This window comes from Marmota monax, unplaced genomic scaffold (genome assembly GCF_021218885.2).
Source record: "Marmota monax isolate L192 unplaced genomic scaffold, Marmota_monax_Labrador192_F-V1.1 WCK01_AAM20220418_F8-fsc00052, whole genome shotgun sequence".
In the NCBI taxonomy this organism is placed as follows: Eukaryota; Metazoa; Chordata; class Mammalia; order Rodentia; family Sciuridae; genus Marmota; species Marmota monax.
This window is the reverse complement of record NW_026693473.1, coordinates 5,797,589-5,817,581: the sequence shown is the minus strand read 5'-3', so window position 1 is coordinate 5,817,581 and position 19,993 is coordinate 5,797,589. Positions and strand designations below refer to the sequence as shown.

General features: G+C 47.9%; 1 protein-coding gene across 2 annotated transcripts in view; it reads left to right on the top strand.

Annotated features, from left to right (window-relative positions):
* Itgb5 (integrin subunit beta 5) overlaps positions 1-19,993 on the top strand; it is a 114,111-nt gene that overhangs the window by 60,168 nt on the left and 33,950 nt on the right. For both annotated transcript variants that reach the window (XM_058583526.1, XM_046457933.2), the window contains exons 6-9: positions 1,351-1,512; positions 2,869-2,964; positions 4,784-4,873; positions 11,884-12,018. In XM_058583526.1, coding sequence (XP_058439509.1) covers positions 1,351-1,512; positions 2,869-2,964; positions 4,784-4,873; positions 11,884-12,018 — 483 coding nt within the window. The remainder of the gene's footprint in view (positions 1-1,350; positions 1,513-2,868; positions 2,965-4,783; positions 4,874-11,883; positions 12,019-19,993) is intronic.

Genomic DNA, 19,993 nt, shown 5'->3' with positions numbered 1-19,993 from the left:
AGTCGTCACTGGCTTCTCGTCCAACCCCTTCTCTCCCTTGCGTTCCCTGACATTTGGTGATGTATTTCTCTGTGGCCAAGCTGCTTCTGGAGCAAGACAGTATCATAGCTCATCGAGCTTTTTCCGTATCACTTTTGAGACAAGTGAGAGAGCTTGATGCCCTTGGCTCCTCATCTGCAGTGAAAGAGCAATAGCGTTCCACCTGCTCAGTCTGTGACCAGTCTCTTATTTCAGCGTCACAGGTGCACAGGTAGCTGACTCTGGGCAGTGCTGAAGTCCCGCATCCATTCACCCCGCTGCCAACACATCTTGGGATGCCTTTTCACTTAGTAAGAAGTGGCCATATATACCACTTGTTTGTTGCTCTGTGTCAGAGTCTAGCTTCTTCTGATCATAATGACTGGGAGTGTTTATGTGCCACATTGGGGCCACAGTGACAGATGTGAAAAATAGAGTCCTTCCCTTGCCACACAGATTGCATTTAGCAAGGGTACAGCCCAAAGACTGGGTAAATTCCCAGGCATGATGGTGCATGACTATAATCCCAGCAGTTTGGGAGGCTGAGGCAGGAGGATCACAAGTTTGAGGCCAGCCTTGGCAATGCAACAAGACCCTGTCTCCAAACAAATAAATAAAAATGTGACTAAGTGGTAAAGCATCCCTGGGTTCAATCCTCAGTACCAAAAAAAAAAAAAAAAAAAGATTGGATAAATTCCATTTAGTGAAGCAGGAAGGAGGAAAAGAGCTTATCTGACTGACTTGAGACATGAAATGGTTCTGTTAATAACTGGAATGGTTTACATCTGCCAGAATAGAATAGACAGCAGTTCTTACCAACTCCTCAAACATCAGACCTGTCTCCCCGTCTCTTGTTTATTTGAACTCTGGTCCTGAGTGCCTCATGTCTAACTGGAGGACTGAGATGTTTATTTAACTATTATTTAACTATTATCTCAGACAAACCCAGCCAGAGCATGTGATGGGGTGGCTGGAGTGGATCTGGGGAAGGAATAATAGGTGAGGTGAAAGAGGGGCAGATAGGAAGGAGATGTCATTGGAAGGAGCAGGACGAATGTGATGACCTGGGGGGGGGGGGGGAGGCACACGAGCTTGTGTGGGCAAAGGCCTAGAGATTTGTCTGTGCATCTAGGTTTCCTGGGCCCAGGCTGTAGGTCTGTTAAGCCTCTGCAGAACCTATTGCCAGAGGCTTAAAGAGTGGGCCATAGAGGAGCATGGCCGGGGCATGCCTGCGATTAGACTACAAGCCCTGGACATGGGCCAGTGTCCCACGGATGCACCAGGGAAGGCTTGGGCAGGAGGACTCTTGACCTTCCACTTTCTGTCCTGCAGGAGAAAATCGGCTGGCGAAAGGATGCCCTTCACTTGCTGGTGTTCACAACGGACGACGTGCCCCACATCGCGCTGGATGGAAAACTGGGGGGCCTGGTGCAGCCACATGATGGCCAGTGTCATCTGAACGAGGCCAACGAGTACACTGCATCCAACCAGATGGTGAGGGGCAGCCAGGCTCCGAGGGGGACCCCTCCCTCGCAGTGTTCACCCCACCTCTGATCCTTTCTCTGGCCCTCAGTCCTCACTGGCCTTTGGTCGGTTCTTGGTCTCATCCTTTTTTCTCTCTTCTCCAAGTGGGTTTCTGGAACTCCTCATTAACTTGGGACATTTCCCAGGGATTTCTGTAGCAGGTTCATCTTTCTGCCATTATGTATCCAAGTGGAGAGATTTTTGGTAGAGGAAGAAGGTAACCGGGGGAGTCGGGAGAGACCATGGGCAGAGGGGATCTTAAAGGAATGTGAGGAATGGTTTCCTACAGAGCTCACAACTGGGATGGAAGTCACAGGGAGGATTCCTGGCTTCTAGAAATGGCTCTCTGAGACAATGAGTTCCCTGTCAGTGTCAGAGGGGCAGCAGGTGGACTGCTGGACCAGGAGCCTTGGGGATCCTCCACTCCCAATAGCCTATGACAAATAGCCACTTAATTTAAAAGAATTTATACAGAACTTCAAACACATATAGTAATAGACAAGCACGGCGAACCCCTGCATACCCATTACCCAGCCCCAACAACTCTCGAGCTCTTGCCACACATACAATATGGTCTTTTCCAGAAATCTGTACCTTCTTCTTTCCCAAATCCATTCTGGTGTCTGGCCGGGAAGGAGCTGTTCCCAATTTTCTTTGTGAGACAAGCCCATTTTTCTCCAGTTTCAAGAAGTGATCATGTCGAGGCCTTCCAAATTATCCAGAAGTGGTGGAATATGGAGAAAAGACTCGAGACTGTAGGACCTCAGCTGATGGCAACCTCTGTGCCCCTCAGCAGACCTTAAAATCCTTAAGGACCCTTTTAACTGCTTCTCAGCCTCCTCCTGCCTCCTGGCTCTGCATCCCACCCCATGGCCAGCTTTTAGCCCAGTGGTCAGCAGCCTCCTCCTCCTGTTCGGAGCTATGAGCGGAGGCTGTGGTTGGGCACAAGAAATGGAAAATAGGGCAAGGGAAGGTCTTAGGGCAGAAAGGGAAGCACAGAGTGCTGAAGGCAGATGGTAGGACACAGTGGTTGTTCTCCTTGGGGCCTCAGAATCTTGCTGGAGGATGGAGACACAGCAGCCTGGAGAAGCCCCAGTCCTCATTTAACCACTCTGGGGTGTCTGGCAAGTACCTCAGGGTCCTTTGGGCACCTCTGCAAAGTCCCTCAGTCAGGAGCTGCTACTGGGGATTGAGGGTTCTGAGGGGCCACCTGAGGGAAACCTTTCCTTTTCATGGTAAATGTGGAGCAGCTGAATGTGTGTTGGAGCAGGTGCTGGGCTCTCAGCTCATCCCAAGTGTCACAGCCTTGATTTTCCCTGGCCCTAGGACTATCCGTCCCTTGCCTTGCTTGGAGAGAAGCTGGCAGAGAACAACATCAACCTCATTTTTGCAGTGACGAAAAACCACTATATGCTCTACAAGGTATGCCTTGGGGTGGGGATGGAGGGTGGCCTGGTTCTGGGGCTTCACTGACTCTAAGGGAGGTTAGAACGGGAGTGGGAGAGTGGTAAGGCCTGTTCCCAGCCCTGCTCCGTGTGGCGAGAGACAAAGGAGGAGTGCAGTGTAGCTCTGACTTGATCCAGTGAAAAAATCTTATATTGAGGAAAACTCAAGCATTCGCACAGCCATGAATATCTTTACAAGGAATTTAAACTTATGGTATTCAGTTTGATTCTGAGAGAATCCTTGAAAATGGTGTGAATCCCCACTTTTCTGTTGATGAAATGGAAACGTGGAGGGGCATACTCTATAGGGAAGGGAAATAAGTGCAGATGTGCACTTAAATATTCAAGTAAGCAGCCTGCATCACTACTTCAGCATTCTTTATGCCTCACTAGCAGAGAGTGGTGATCAGGGGGTCATCTGGGATAGGAGCTCCCCAAGAGAACAGCCAATGTCCTGATGGCACGGAGCCATCTGTAGGGTCCTTTCCATCTAATGAGACTGTTCCCAGGTTGGTTGTCCTGTCATGCATCGTCATCAGCTCCCCTGTGAGCACTCTTTCCTGCCACAATGGGCAGGTCACACATTGAACTCGAAACCCGAGATACACAACTTCTGTGAGCTGAAGGTGAAGCCCACCCTCACCTCTGATGTCCTTTTTGCTGAGAGGTTAGGAAACTTCACCAGGAATCCCCTAAATATTCACAAAGAATCCTGTCTGATCCTGTCTTTCTATGACTCTTGTGAAGACTATCCCTGGTGAAAAGCCACAGGTGTCTTTTGGAATTCTTGAGCTTCTTTTTGTGTGAGTCTGTTCTAGACAATGAAAACAGGGAGGAGAATCTGTTGCTGCTGTTTTGTTTGTTTGGAAAATGGCAGGCTGATGCGTTTTACAAAGTACATTTTTAGAGGGATTAATGGGTATGTACTGTCGTGGGCTTCCAGATGTTTTATGAGAAGAGAAAAGAAATCCTACTCAGCTTTAGCCATCCTTTCCCAGAACCAAGTCCCCTGGCTCAGGGAAGTGCCTCATAAGGGACTCTGCAGAGTGCCATAAATGTGGACTTTCTGTTTTTGGAAAGTGGATTTGTCAGATTGCCATCATCAGTAACTTTTTGATATGGAACATGATTGAAGCCAGGGAGGATGTTACATGCAATAAAAACTAAAAAAAAAAAAAAAAATAAGGGATTTGCAGGCTGAGGGCAGTGGCTGCTCCATCCCTGTTACAAGAGCCGTGTTTAGGAGTTAGTACTGAGGGAAGAGGGCAGCCAGTCCTTCAGGGCCGCCTGCTTTGTCCCAAGACCACACTCAGAGGTATCTAGAGGTCCTTGGGAGGGCACCCTATTGGTCCTCAGCTCCCTATTGAGGAAAGAAAGTGTACTTGAGACCCTTGGGAAACTTGCCCTTTGCACTCCTGGGGACAGACAGTATATCCTGGAAGTCGAACATGGGATCACCTGTGTAGACCAGAGGAGTGAGGGCAAGAAAAACATGTCCTCCTCAGAGGATGGACAGAGGCTGTCCCTAACAGGCCAGAGGGGCAAGGTCTCTGAGACTTTGTGCTTTAGGGCAGGTTTGTCAGCCTTTTTCCGCAGGCTCTGGGATTCCTCAGCCATTGCAGCAAGTCGGTCCTTGCACCAGTTCTTCTCACCTTCCCTTTTGGCAGCTTCTCCCATGTGTGGTGCAGGAGGGTGGCCCAAGAGTGCCAGGCCCTTAGTGTTCTAGTCAGTAGAGGAGTGTTCACTCTGATGGAACGGAAGGCAAAATGGACTTACTTCCTTCTTTCTTTTTCAAGAATTTTACAGCCCTGATACCTGGGACCACAGTGGAGATTTTACACGGAGATTCCAAGAACATCATCCAGCTGATTATCAATGCATACAATGTAAGTCTCTGCCTTGGCCCCTATCACCTCCTCCATCCTGCTCACTCCTACTGAGTGCCTGGGGACTGATGTGGGTTCAGGGGGGCAGTGCGTCGTGCTCGTGGACTCAGCTCTGCTCTGACCCTACTTCCCTCCGCAGTCTCCACCCTCTCATCCTTGGCTGGTCCCAGTGAGCCAGCAAGTGGCTCAGTGAGACTCAGGCCCACAGCCTGGGGTCACCTCCAGTTCTGATACCTCTTGTGGGTGTGTGCTGGTGCTCTCCACCCATCCAGTTGCCCAGATGGTTCTGAACAGCATTTATTCCCTGGGTGAGGCCAGCAGGGCATCCGCTAGCCACAGCTGCAGGCTGTGAGAAGTGAGAGGCATGTGCTCCAACCTTTGCCTCACAGCAAGCAGGTCAATTGGAATTCCTTATCCTCGTAGGACTCAGTGGAGAACTGCAGACTAACAGGGACAAAGGGGACACAAGAAAAAAATCAATGTCATTTTGCCCACACACTGAAGACTTGATTGCAATTGAGCCCTTTCGGAGGGATTCTGAGTGGCACATGAGATTCTGTGCTGTTGTAACTCGTCTTGGGCTCATGGCTCTAGTGTGAGTGCAGGAGCTCGTGGACATGATTTAGGAGTCACTTCCATATCTCAAGCCAATCATTCAAGGAATCACTTCCCAAATCTTTCTTCTTTCCACCATCCTTTCCCTCAGTTCATGACATCCAAGAAACACTTGTCTCAGACCCATCTTCCCTGAGGAAATGGTGAGCACAATTTTTTGAACTGGGAAGTATGTTCCCTTGGCCATTCCCTCCCCGCTAGGCTCAATATGGTTGCAGCATCCAGTACCCGCCATGCCCTCAGGGGTGGGGTAATTTCTAGATTAGACTTCAGAATCATCAGCCTGTTGAAATAAAGTATCATGAAGTAACACTATTAGTCCCAAATTTACATAAAATAGACTTGTGGGCTAACCTGGGAACCTCTCAGTAAGGCATTACATATCTGTGATAAGAATCATCTTGCTTTCCCTGCAGTGACTGATTTATAAATGAGTAATTTGGAACCCTGCCTTTCCCAGTGTTGACTTTGTCCACCTACAGATGTGGCCCTATTTTGAGTTACAAAGTGCTGCTCAGCTAAACCAGGAGTCACTGAGGGACCTTAGAGTCAGGGTGTAGCCAGCCCAGCACCTTGTCTCTCTGAGACCCAGTACCTAATGACAGCAGATTGGGCAGTGTGAGGACTTCTGGCTAGTTTGCCCTCCCTTCCTCCTGGCCATGTCAGCCCATCTCCTGTGATACTTCGGGCTCCTCTTCCTCCCTTACTAAGTTCCCCACATACTAACATCCTCTGACATTTAAATCCTCACAAGATCCAGTGGCCACCTCGGAGCCCAGAGCCCAGTGAGACAGTGTTTCCAAATTGACTTATACTTTAGTGGTTTTCAGATTATACAGTGAGTAATCTGGTTTGCATTTCAGAAAGAGGGAGAACAATTTTGCTTGGTTACGTGGGCACAGCAGATCTGCTGAAACACCACATACTGAGAGGGCTTTGAGAAGGGAGTGTGAGGGAAGGCCCAGGCCTGGCAAGGTCACCTCTTTCCTGGGATCTCTCCTCACTGGAAGCTTCTCAGGTCTCAAGCGCTGGACACTGAACTAAAGGAATCATGATCAAAGGAGCAGCCTCATCTGCGCTCTGTGGGGTACTGAGAAGACTGCTCCTGGGCTTCTGGGGAGAAGCTCCTTCCCGGCATTTCTATCCTCAGCTCAAGTTCAGACCCAACAGCAGCCGACAGACCTCCTGGGCTCCCTCAGAGCATTTCCTGGTGAGGGCCCAGGCCCTCTGCCCCTGTGGCTTTGATAAAGAGAGCATGATGACACATAGTTCCATAGAACTGGCTGGGTGGAGTTTGCCAGAAACAGGGAAAGCTCGGTGCATCAGCATTTTCCTGTGGCTGAGGGGATCTGGATGTCCATGCATGTGTGGAGATTACACACAAGCATGGACATACTGGATCATATATCCTTTATTATAGCTTTTATTAACATACCTGTAAACATAAGTTAGGTTTTTCCCTGCATTCTTTAAGCCCATCCTAATACATTAATTGAACTTGAGGAAGACATCATGGAAACCCTAATTTATTTCTTTGATTTTATTTTATATTGGTGCAATCTAATTATATATAATAGTGGGATTCCTTGTGCCATATTCACACATGCACATTACATAATTTGATCAATCTCATTCCCCAGTAGCTTCCTTTTCCCTTCCTTCCTCCTCCCTATTCAGGAGTCCATTTGTTCTGTTCTACTAATCTCCCTTTTATTTTTATTATTATTATTAAACTAGTGCATTATAATTACATATATATGCAGGATTCATTGTGGTATATTCATACATGAACCTAGCATAATTTGGATAAGAACCCAGATTTATAGCCAGTGGGTCAGAGATTAAGTCACAACCTACCACTTACAACTGACATTCGAAGTGTGTGGGGGTCCTTATAGAATTGAGCTCCCCACCTGTGGCATCTGACACTTGTCTCCAGGTAGACAGTGTCAGAACTGAATTGATTTGAATTACAGGCCACACGGCTGGATGGAGGATTGCCTGGTGTGTGGGTCGGGGGTGGAGGGATTCCCACCCCTCTGGTGCCAGCCGCGTCGTGTTGGATCGTGTGGAGACTCGAGAGTAGGAATGGAGCTTTGTTTTTCCTTCAGGTACCATCCTCTTGCTGCTGTCGGGTGGCAGTGGGGAGGCCCAGGTTGGGCTCCAGGCTCCTGGCACTTGCCCTGGATGCGAGTCTGCCCTGGCTGTCGTGTGTGGGGTGCACTTTGGCCAGCAGGAGAGGCTCTCCACAGCCCTTCGCCTGCTGCTCTCTGGCCAGGGTCTGGTCACAGCTCTGCTTTACTATTGCATTTCCGGTGTTACCTTCCCATTGGAGCAATTTGTGGTGGATTTCGTGTGAGTCAACACAACACAAGACTAAGCGGGGGTGTTGACTCTTCCCTCCCCTGGAGGGCTGGCCAGTGCTCTGTGGGCCACTCTGAGGTTTGGGTTGGAGCATATGTAGCGGATGAGATGGCCGTGGTATTTGGCCTGCTGAGGAGGGAGCCGAGCGCAAAGGGAAGGTGTAAGGCGGTGTCTTGTGGAAGCAGCCTGTTGCATGCAGCTTTTGTAATGTGCATCTGTCAGCTCGTGGGTTTATACATTTTTTTCTTGCTGTCCCCAATTCTTCAGTGTGAGAAATCACCATGTCCTCCTGAGGGAGTTTGGCAGCCTGGAACTTGGCCTGGAGCAGGTCCCGGTGAGAGGTTCTCTCTCAGCGCTCAGCCACAGGCCCCGGGTCCGTACTCACAGATGCCAGCAGCATGCCCCACTGATAAGGGGGTGGGGGGTGGTAGGACTCAGACAGAAATCATGGGCCTCTTTAAAGTGGGAGAGGACAGAATGAGCTAGAAACCACTTGGGCTGCATGTGGAGTGACATCAGCCGTGGCGTGTTTTCCCCTATCCGGGCACATGTTTCTCTTTTGGTTGTTGCCATAAAGTCTGCTCCACCCACTGCACAGCTGGCCTGACTTAAAGCAATTACAGATGTGACCTAACCTGACCGGGTACGTTACAGAATAGGCTTTAAACTTCTGACATTCTTGACATTGTCTCCTTTTCCTAGGAAGGGGAATAGGAATCATGTCCAGAGGGAAGTCTGGTAGGAATTATATTGAGTTCCAGTGAGCCACATATAAAGGCCTTACTGCGTAAGAACTTCCTGCAGCTTTGATTCTCTATTATGTCTTGCCCTTCCTTCCTTCATCCACAGATGTACCCTAATGGCCTGATGGGTGGCAGGCGTCATGCTACATCATGGCAATGTAGCAGTGAACCGAACACAGCCCTGCTCTCCAGAAACTCACCCATTTGGGGGAGACCAACCCATACCTCCAATCAGGGTACTCACTTCCCAAAGTCAGAGAAGCAGTTCCACAGAGAAAAGTGTGTCTCTGGTGAGAGGGTTTGGGTACGTACCAGGGGGATGGAGAGAGTCTGCTGCTGGTCCTGCATGCCTCCAGCAGCTAAGCCTGGGCCTTGGTTTTTGCTACTTTCAATGAGAGGTTTGAACTCAATCATCTCCATGGTTTCTGCTACCTCTAACATCCCAGGAGTTTCTGACTCCCCAGCACTGTGGGGAGCAGGAATTCAGGTCAGAGCACAAGCTCAGGGTCTTGTGGCCTAAGTAGAGGATAGGACTGGATCTCCATCCTGTTGCAGTTACTGAACCACAGAGTAGGAGTCCCCATCACTGGTGTTCTTTCTCCTCTTGCCAAGTCCTCCATTAACAGATCAGCGGCAGCTTTGGCAGATCTCGGTGGGGAAATGCCAGTGCTTCCTTCCAACGTTTTGCTGCTGCTGGACCACAGGGCCCTCATATTTCAAGTGACTGTTTTCAATTTTTGGTGTAGCTCTGGTCTACCTAACTCTTTTATGGTATGCTGTTTTATCTCATCCTCGTACTTATTAACAATTATAAATAAATTTTTAAAATTTAATTTGTCTTTAAAAATAAGTTTAATTTTCATCTGCTTGGCCTAAGTTATTTAGCCCTATTAAAACATTCATTCTTTCGTCCATCCCATTATTCAAAAAGCGCTTGTGCTGAGTCTCAGAGAGGTATGCGTCATGGCCCTCGGAACTCACATACAGTTGGAAGACAGATCTGCAAAGAGCTGCTCAGCTAGAGAATGCCATGTTGAGTATTGCCTTTGTGACCCTTGACCAGCTAAAGCTGGCACTTACAAGAGGAAGTAGATTTAAGAAGAATCATATTTTTAGAGTGTAGAAGCACTTAAACAATTGGCTGCAAAGAGAGAGACTTTTTTTTTTTTTTTTTGCAGAGTATTTTCAACAAGCTGTTAATTTGTTTGGAAAACTGAATATTTCACTTATTCAAGTTTAACACTATATGCTCAGCAAAAAAAGAAAGAGAAAAGAAAACCTACAAGAGGCAATTCTGCCTGCTGTTCTGTTCGACAGCTGTTCTCCCCGGGGATGCACCTGAGAAGGAGGGCCGTGGGAGCCTGGTCTGGGTTCCATGTGTCTCTCAGAGTATGATGTCTTGCTTCTGCTCAGAGTGCTTAGTGTTAGGATGGTTGTTTTCTTAATGTTTGATAAAATATGACTCTTATATACAAGCCAATTACTCCATTGACCCCTGGTCTCCAGAGTAACATCTTCCTTAGAGATTTTCAAAGGCAGTTTTTCAAAACCAACAGACATATAGAAAATCACATGAACTTTTCACCAACTGAGTATCCAGCACCTGGGTCAAAAACACAGGAAAATTCCAACACCAGGAAGTCCCTCTCTGTCTGCCAAGGGTAACCATAAGTTTTACCTGTTTCTGATCAGCAAATTGTACACTGTTTTACAACAGGGACAAAGACATACGCTGAGAAACGTATCCTTAGGTAACTTCTTCATTGTGCAAAAGTCATCATAGAGTGTACTTACATAAGGCAGATGATGGAGCCTACTGCATACCGAGGCTGTGTGATACAGCCTCTTGCTGTAGGCTACAGTCCTGAACAGCCTATTATTGTACTGAATACTGTAGACAGTTGTAAAACAATGAAGTACTTGTGTATGTAAACATATCTAAGCATAGAAAAAGTATGGTAAAAATACTGTGTATTAAGAATTTTTCAGGGCTGGGGATGTGGCTCAAGCGGTAGCGCGCTCACCTGGCATGCGTGCAGCCTGGGTTCGATCCTCAGCACCACATACAAACAAAGATGTTGTGTCCGCCAAAAACTAAAAAAATAATAAATATTAAAATTCTCTCTCTCTTAAAAAAAAAGAATTTTTCAGCTCTTATAATCTTATGGGACCACATTAGTATATGTGGTCTGTTGTGAACCAAAATGTCTTTATGACTGTAAATAGAGCCATATAACATGTAAGCCTTTGTGTCTTGGCTTCTTTCAGGCAGTGTTACATTCATGAGATTTGTCACTGTCCTTGCATGTAGTTGTATTTGGTTCATTATCATTATTGTAAGGCCTCCTACCATGTGAAAACACCGCAGGTTTTAAAATCCATTCTACTATTCTAGGCTTTTGCGTAGTTTCCAGGTTTTAGCTATTATAAACTGTATTGCTATAAACATTTCTGCCTAGGTCTGTTAGTGACGTAAACCCTTCTGTTGGGGATAATCCTCTGGTGAATGCTAGGTCTGAGGACGGCCTGACCTTTAGGAGATATTGCCTAATGGTTTCTAAAGGGCTGTCCCAACTAACACTCCAACCAGATGAACGAGAGCCCCCGATGCTCCACGTGCTTTCCGATACCTGATGTGTTCAGTCTTTTATTTTTTCTGTTCCAGTAAATCATTTTGACTTGCTTTTTGTTTCCTGCACCATCTTAACCTACACAGAAGATGGGTCTCTCATAATGTAGTTTCAGACTCATGAACAAGGAACCTCATCTGATGTGGGGGCAAGCTTGAGTGTGAAGGATGATAGGGTGGGTCCTGGAGAAAGTGCCTGCCGAACTGGTTTTGCAGGATGATAAGGTGCTGGATGGAGTGCGGAATGATCAAAGGATTGTTATCTTGGTCCTGAAAAGGCCCAAATCCTAGAGAGCACATGCCAGAATTTTTAGAAACTGTACCTGTGAAGCTGGGGTGGGGGATGAGAGGTGGCTCTGGAGAGGGAAGCAGGAGACCAAATATAACCTCTTGAAGCAGATACTAATATAATTTGGCTGGTAGATCATTATTAATGTGTCCAAGCTCATTGAGGGAGACCTCAAGTCAGCTCCACCAAGATGTTGTATGGGGGTAGAGAGGAGAAAGGGGGAGGGCAGGGAACCAAGCCTGCTGGCTCTTTCCTTGGCTAAGCCTCCTGGGTTAGAGGAAGCCATGTGGCATCCAAAAACCAGCGCCAACGTCACCTCAGCTGTGGCCTTTACTAAGTGGTTTGGGCTTTGCTGTCTCCCTCTGTTCAGAGTATCCGGTCTAAGGTGGAGCTGTCGGTCTGGGATCAGCCTGAGGATCTCAGTCTCTTCTTCACTGCCACCTGCCAAGATGGCGTATCCTACCCAGGTCAGAGGAAGTGTGAAGATCTGAAGATTGGGGACACGGTAAGTGTTCACCTCTGGTTTCTGAGCTCTTGTTAGCCTTGGCCATTAGTCTTTGGATTCTAATGACTTGTACTTACTGTTGTCCTCTGGGAGTTTGTGTTCTGTCTTCCAACTGAGGATCCTGGGGCGTTTCTTAAGCCTGCTCTGCATTTCACGCTCGGAGTCCCAGGCAGGCTGGTTAAGGAGCCCTGCTTAGTAGACCACCCTCAGTGTACTGCCACCTCAGCCTTCCTCAAGACGACACTGTGCCCCTGGAGTTTGAAACCTTTATCCTCTGAGCACGACAGGGATGCAATCCAGTGGACTGGACCCTGAGAGACCCAGCCTCCATTCTTGCTCTTCTGCAGCTTACTCTGTGCCTTGGATACATAATCTGCTCCATGCTTTTTCTTTCTGTAAAACTTGAAGAAAGCCACCCACGTGTTCTGATTTGATGAGATGAATGGCTGGCTCTACAGTACTAGAGGGAACAGGTGGCTTGCCAAATAATCGATGTAAGTGATGTATGTAATGATGGACGGCTGTATGCCACACCAAGGACTTGAGAGTGGGAGCCGGGAAGGGCTTTTATGGGTGCTAAGAACACGTGCCAATGTTGGTGCTGAGGTGGCAGAGTGGTGATGGAGGGCTGCCCACCAGAGGTCCGTGCTTCTGGGGGAAGAACAGGAGATCCGTTCCTGACTTGCTCTGTTGCTCAGAATGTCGGAAGGAAGTGAAGGAAAGCTCTCTTCCGTACTTCAGAGAATCTAGTTAGAAAAAATATATGGACTTTTTAAAAATAGATGACTCTGTCCTCTGGGCAAAATAGGTGACTCTGTCTTCAGGGCACATGTAAGCACTAATCATGGCCAATGCGTGGGTGAGCTGACTTCTCCCCTGACTCAAGGAGACGTGAGTGTGGTCGCAAGGCTGCTCACGCCTCGGCAGTGGTGTTCTGGGGTCTTCTCACTTTCCACCAAAGATCTTTCCCCGCCACCTCTCACATTGCCCTTTTCCTATTCACAACACGCAGGCCAGCCTCTCACCCCTTCCAAATCTCACAACAGAGCCGCACCCCAACAAAGAGACACTTGGAATATGACATGGAAATTGAGAGAGTCAAGATCTCTAATGACTGGGGAACAAATCCTTTTCTTTCTTTACTTTAGTAATGGAAACAAATCATCGTGTAAGACAGGTTATTTATAAGTGTCTTTGGCTTTTTAACAAACTTGAAAGAAGGCCTAATCAAGTTGTCAGATAAGTCATTACAAATGATGGCATTTCACTCAGAGGAAATTCATAGGGAAAAACAGAAGAAAAAAGGAAGAAGAGGAAGGCATTTGTAGAACAAGAAGCCATGACCGTAACAAAAACTCTTCCCGTCTCCATCTTCCTATTTATGCACATAAGTTTTTTGTGTTTATATCTGTATAAAAATAGAAATATAATTGATTGTGATTCCTGCCTTCTTTAGCAATAAATAATGTTATTTTACATACCTATCAACTCTTTGGGGGAAAGATCTGATCTCATTAAAGAGACACTTCCATTAAAATTTTACTTGTTATTTTTAATAATTGTCAAGAGTTATAATGTACTAGAGTTATAATGTATAGAGTTATAATGCTGTTTTGATCAATTATAATGATTACTTGACCAAAATGAATTAAAAAAACACTAAAGCCTTAAAGTTGTAGGGTTTAAAGAGATGATTATGTGGCCTACAGTAGTGCATACCTGTAATCTCAGCTACTTGGGAGGCTGAGACAGGAGGATCACAAGTTTGAGGCCAGCCTCAGCAAAGTAGCTAAACCCTGTCTCAAAATAAAAAATGGCTGGGAATGTAGCTCAGTGGTAGAGCATTTGCCTCACATGCACAAGGCCCTGGGTGCAATCCCCAGCACCGCACACACATATACAAAAATCCAGTTCAGAAAGTGGAAAATGGCAGAAATAACCAGAAAAAAACAACATATGACTGCAGATCTGGGTATGGAATGTTTGGTCAGCAAAGTGGAAAATATGATACGTGGAACACACTGGAACCAGCCCTTTACTTGGAGAAATAGTTACAACAGGAGAGAGGCCTGGGATCTATAAGCAAGGACATGCTACATGGGACCCTATGTTTCTAATGGCATCCTATGAGTAGGACAAATATAATGTGGGTGATGACAGCACAGACTGGTCTGTTGCTGAGTGAAGTAACATGTTTTCTATGAGGACTTGACAGAAGTTCCAGATGTCTCTTGTCTGTTGTGCCAACTATTGGCTTGGGTTGAACTCATGGAAGACTTGCCTATCAAATGTGGGAAGGTCACAGAGATGGAGAAAACAGCTTATCTCATAAAGTGGGGAAAAAAAGATTTCACACATTCTCCCCCACCCCCACCCCCAAACCTGAGCTGGAGTGAAATCCTCAAGCTTAATATATTTAGTTCACATTTAGGCTAAAGGGAACATGGTTTGATAGTAATTTTAAAAGGTCTAGCAGGTTGTAGTGGCTCAAAGCTTTAATGTGTATAACTAGTGTTGGTTTAAAAAAAAATAGGCGGAGGTTGGGGGGATGCCAATTGGGATTGCATTATTTTTGAAAGCCCAGAGAAATGGTGCCACCTTTCTTTGCTTGGGTCAGACTGCATGTGGAAATCAATGGCCAAGTGTTTTTAAAAAGAAAAGTGATAATCAAAACTCTCATGAGTTGACTAGAAACCAGGGAAGTCAAAGGAATTGGTGTGTGTTGATAATGACTATGAAGTCATTAAAGCAGCCAACTTATGCTGCTTTAAGCAAAAATGGGGAAATCATAAGATTTGGGGGGTCCCCATGGAAGCCAAAAGGGAAATACATTAAGTCCCAAGAAGGACCAGAGACAAACTAGACAATGAATAGTTCTGTGTTCACCACCGATTCCCCTCTGAGGAAGACATTGGATAACATTGTTATCCACGTTGACAGATGAGGAAACCAAGGCATACAGAGTTTAAGTGATCACCAGGGTTTTCTGGTTCTGTAGCCAGCACCCTACACTACCTTTACTGAGCCTTTTGACTTTTTTATTATTATTATTTTTATTTTATTTATTTATTTTTATGTGGTGCTGAGGTTCAAACTCAGTGCCTCCCACATGGTAGGCAAGTGCCTAGCCCCTTTATTGAGCCTTTTAAACAAACAGGTAAGAACCTGTTTCAAATGATGTGCATCAGAATGAAATATGATAATGGATGGGAGTCTTCAAGGAGAGAGTGATTTCCTGAGCGCCTCTGTGCCCCTCATCACAGTCAGTTCCCACAGCCATCCATCATGGGCGGGGAACAAAGTACACACTCATTGCTGATGGGCAGCCTGAGATTTGGGGGTGGGAGTGGCTTGCCCAAGCTCACCCAGCTAAGAAGTGCTGGACCCATGGCCCAAACCAACATCTTTCCTCTCCAGGCCACATCCTGTTACTAACCATAGTCTCTCTCCTGCCAAGGGAGTGTTATCAGCCTCCCTATAATGGGAACTGGCAGGCGCCCAGTAGCAGGGGGGGCTTTGCCGCTGCCTTCCCTGCTTCTTACAGCAGCTTGCAAGGTAGCTTTTACTGCTCCACTTCAGTGTGCAAGAATCAGGCTTGAAGAGGGGCCTGGAAAACTGGCCAGAAGTCCCACTGCCAGTGAGCTGCAGACACCTGGACTCAAATCAGAAACTGACCCCAGTGCAGCGCCACAGCCCAGGCCTTTCCCCCAGGCCTCATGCACTTTGCAAGTAAAAGCTTCCAAGAGGCCACTTAGGATGGATACTGTAGTGGACAGCTTTTGATTTTTGCTGGGATACTTCAGAAAAATAGGCACTGACCAGAAATCAGAAAAAGATTTTAAATTGCAGTTTTTTACAACAGTGAAAAAAACCTCTGGGGATTGGGGTGATTTTGAGAACACTTGAAACAATAATAAAGAAGCAGGGTGCCCCTTCCCACACTGGCACCTTTGGCATTCTGCCTTTGGGATCCAATAGCCGTGGCCCTATGGAAACAGCAGCAGCCCTGAGGCGAGCCTCCCTGCTGGGTCTTTGTGTCTTCTCACTGTCCCAGTGTTGTAGTGCTGTCCAAGGGCCACGGTCACATGGCCCCTGGCTCTGCTGCAAGGGCTGTAGGGTTTTGTTTTCTGTAGATGAAGACAGGCTGGCACAGAGCAGCAGCCACTCTGCTCGTCTGAACTGGACATGATGTTGCTCATAAGGGCCACAGCAGGCCACAGACCATGGGGGCCGAGCTCACTAAGGGTCTTGGAGGCCGTGGGGGGCAGAACTGGCTACAAAGTTTGTGGGACATGGTGCAAAATGAAATTGTACAGTTTATGTTAAAATTTATTAGAAATGTCAAGACCCCCAACAACAGAGCCTAAATTTAAGCTCCCAACCTTCTGAACAGGACTTCATGGCACATGCCCAGGAGGCCAGCCCATAATGACAGGGGGCCTGCCCCCTTTTGGCTGAAAGAGAGGGGGTCTGTCAATTTTTCTGATCCTGGAGATGAGGTAAGGGTGCACTTCCAGTTGGAATCAGTGTGATTTTTTTAGCCTCCCAGAATGCAAATGCCCCTCCTCTCTGGCTGATCTTTCTCCAGGGTTTACAGTGGGTCTTTGGCAATCAGGTGTGCTACCGAGTGAGTGTGTGGGTATGTCCCTGTGGATATTTGTTGAAGGACACACATTTCAGAACATGTCCAAGATGGTGAAATCCACTTGTGTTCACTAAATGTTGTGCCAAATCCTGTGCTCACCCAGGATGTGAAGGTGAGGCCCACGAGCAGGGGCTCAGGTTCCTGTGCACAGAGGCACCATGCAGATGAATCAACCCCGTATCATGACCAGGGCCATGACAAAGAGGGCGTGGTGCTTCAGGAGCCCCAAGGAAGAAAGGCCCAGCATCACAGAGGGTGCTGTCTGGACGGAGGCATAGGAAGAGAGGGTGGGTGCTCCCACGTGCTCCCACTGGTGGGCGTAGCAGGTGCAAAGCAGCAAGATGAGTCTGCTGGGTGTGAAGAGCATCGCCCTTTGCAGCTGAGGGCGATTTCCATGGAAGTAAAAGGAGGGGCTTGGGGACTGAGGGGAGAGTGGCTCCCAGGCCACACTGATAGGACATAAGTGCCAAGCTAAGGGGCCTGGCCACTGATTGGCAGGTGGGTTCCATTCTTAGATGCCACAGGTTAGGAAGGCTAAGAACAACTACCTCTCCAGGAATAGGGATGGCTAGACAGGAATAATCTGGAATTCACTAGGAGAAGAGGGATTAGGAAAAGCAGACAGTGTTCAACTCTCAGCAGGTATCTCAGGTCTGGCCTGGGGTTGCATTTGTGGCCCGTGTGGGGAGTGGGGGACAGCTGGCTCATGTGCATCTCATTTCTTCGTATTTGCAGCTTCCTGCAGAAGTGGTGGAGGCTCAGGCAGTGACTTGTGGTCCCATCCAAACAGGGGTGGCAGTTCTGTGATCACCCTATGTTCTCTGGCTTAAGACTTTTGTCCAACAAGAAGTAGGAGAGGTGGCAGGAAGTGAGGGACAAGGATATCCTCAAAGAAGAATCCTCCTTAAATAAAACTCTGAAGTTTTGTTTAAATTCAACGAGGTTCTCTTTGTGAGGGTTTAGGGGCTCCTCTACTTTTCCTCCCCTGGTCCAGCAAGGCTGAGTGGACCCAGTCACTGGAAGTCGTTCTCATTAGCAGGTCCTTGACAAATCAGTATGCAAGTGGCTGGCTGTACGGCTAGCACCACCACCCAGCACAAGAGGCCCAGTGAGCGCCTGTCACCGGCTTCCCACAGCACCCCCCAACCCCACCCCTTTCCACTCTTCTGGGCTCTATACCCTGTGCCCACCCCAGCTCTTTGTTTTGTTGAGATCTGAGTGGACTTGGCATCCGCATAGCCCCAGGGTTGGTGGGTTTGGGTGGGGGCTGGGCAGCCCTTTTGAAAGGGTAGACCAGGCCAGCAGCCCTGCAGGGAACCAGGAGCATCCCAATGAGATTAAATCACCAGTCTGGGCAGGAGGGCCACCTCGTCTGTGACCTTCCTCTGGAATCTTGGAATGGGAGACCGGAAAGTCTCCAGGAACATGGGGCCCTCAATATCAGTGTTGAGTTGGAGTCCTCAGTCGCCAGGGGAGAGCAGCAAAGAAGCCGTGTTCCAGCTGCATTCCAGCCTCTCTGGAGTCTTTCCCAATTCAGTAGGGAAACCAGACTCTGAAAGGAGGGGTAAGCGAGCAGATTTACTTGCTGTTCCCCAAGTATTTTTTATAGCATTCCTGTGTCCAGCAGGAGCTGGGGCCCGACAGGGTGTCCTCCGGTTATCAGGCAACAAGCTGCAGGCCCCGCAGTGAGGGGTCACACAGATAGCACTTCTGTTGCAGCAGAGCTTTGGCTGAGGAGGGCCGTAAGGACCTAAAGGTCCCTTGCCTGCCCAGCTAGGCAGGTGGTGTGAGAGTTTCCACATCCTGGGCAATGTGGGTGGCAGCTCAGATTCAGAGGTCCCCTGACACCTCTACTTACCCTGGACAAACACAAGCCACTGGCAAGACTTGGGAGATTTGGTTCTCTCTTTCCTTACTTTATCCCTCTGCATGGGGCCGTCTGCGTGAGGGAAGGTTATACTCACAGATGGACACTCCCCACAGTCTCTCAGTAATTAAATGCCTTTGGCTCTTATTCCACTTATGACCTACAGATACCTTTATGGGGCAGAGGCGGTTCATTTAACAAGCAAGTCGTAGCTCTAGGATGTTGCAGCTTCAAGTACATCACTTTCTCTCTGGATTTCTCGCTGGGTCTCAGAGAGAGGGAGACATTGGCCCCTGGAAGGCTGTTTCCCTCTTTATTTTTGACTATTTAGGGACGGGGGGTACGCGGGTTGAAAACAGGGCTTTGTGCATGCTAGGCAAGTGCTCTACCACAGAGCTACATCCCCAGCCCTTCCCTCTGCATTCCTGATGGCCCTGTGGATGATACTGGTTGAACAAAGCCCCCAGCCCCTTCCCATCTACAGGCTCAAATCATTCCTAGCCCTAGGCAGGTGGTTTGGAGAGGCCTCTGGCCACCACTTTGGGGTCACTATAGTAAGAAGTCTGGCACTCCCTTTGTGCCCAGATCTGGACACTAGCTTCCACCTTGTGCCTCCTTCTAGCAGACAATGTGCTAAGGAGAACCCACACCTGATTCTAGGCGAGCCCCATCCCCACCTGCTGTGTGCCCATGGCCAAGTTCACAGTCCTTCCAACCCTGTGGTCTCCCTGGTGAAATGAGGAGGCCTCCTAAAAGAGATGCTTGAGACACTGCTCAGCACAGAGCTGGCTGCATAGTAGGCTCTCAGCCACTGCTGATCATTAATGTCATCAACAGATTTCAGTGCCCAGCAGATCCCCATCTTGTTTCCTCACCTTGAACGTGCCTCTCTGGACCTCAGGGCCAAGAAACTCAACCTTAAACTTGTTTTTGCCAGTCTTTCCCCTTTTGTCCCCCACCTCCCTACCCCATGGAGGGTGAAGTAGGGTAGTCTAGCCTACGTACAGCTGGCTGGTCATCCCAGTGTCCCCTGACCCTGTGTACCTAGCCATTGTTCTTAGGACACTTACCCCAAAGTACCTCCTACCAGTGTCTTGACCAGTGCTGAACTCGGGGTGTCTGTTGCTGAGAGCTTTGGGCCATGATTTGCTCCCAAGTAGGACTTTTTTCAGGACCCAGAGAGTCTAATCCATCCTGCTCAGTCCCACCACCCTGAGTTTCCCTAAATGTCACAGAATCTTGGGAAGAAATCTTTTTGAGGTAAAGCTCTCAGAGTGATAAGGATCTGTAAAATATTCAGAAATAGGCAATTTTCGGTGTTCTCAAAAAATAACATTATTTCCTGAAGAGTGTCCAGTAAAGTAAAATAATTGGTAACTTTTTAAGATCAGCCTTACTCCAACCCAAATGATAGAATTAAGAATAGCAATACTGGGGCTGGGTTGTGACTCAGTGGTGGTGCA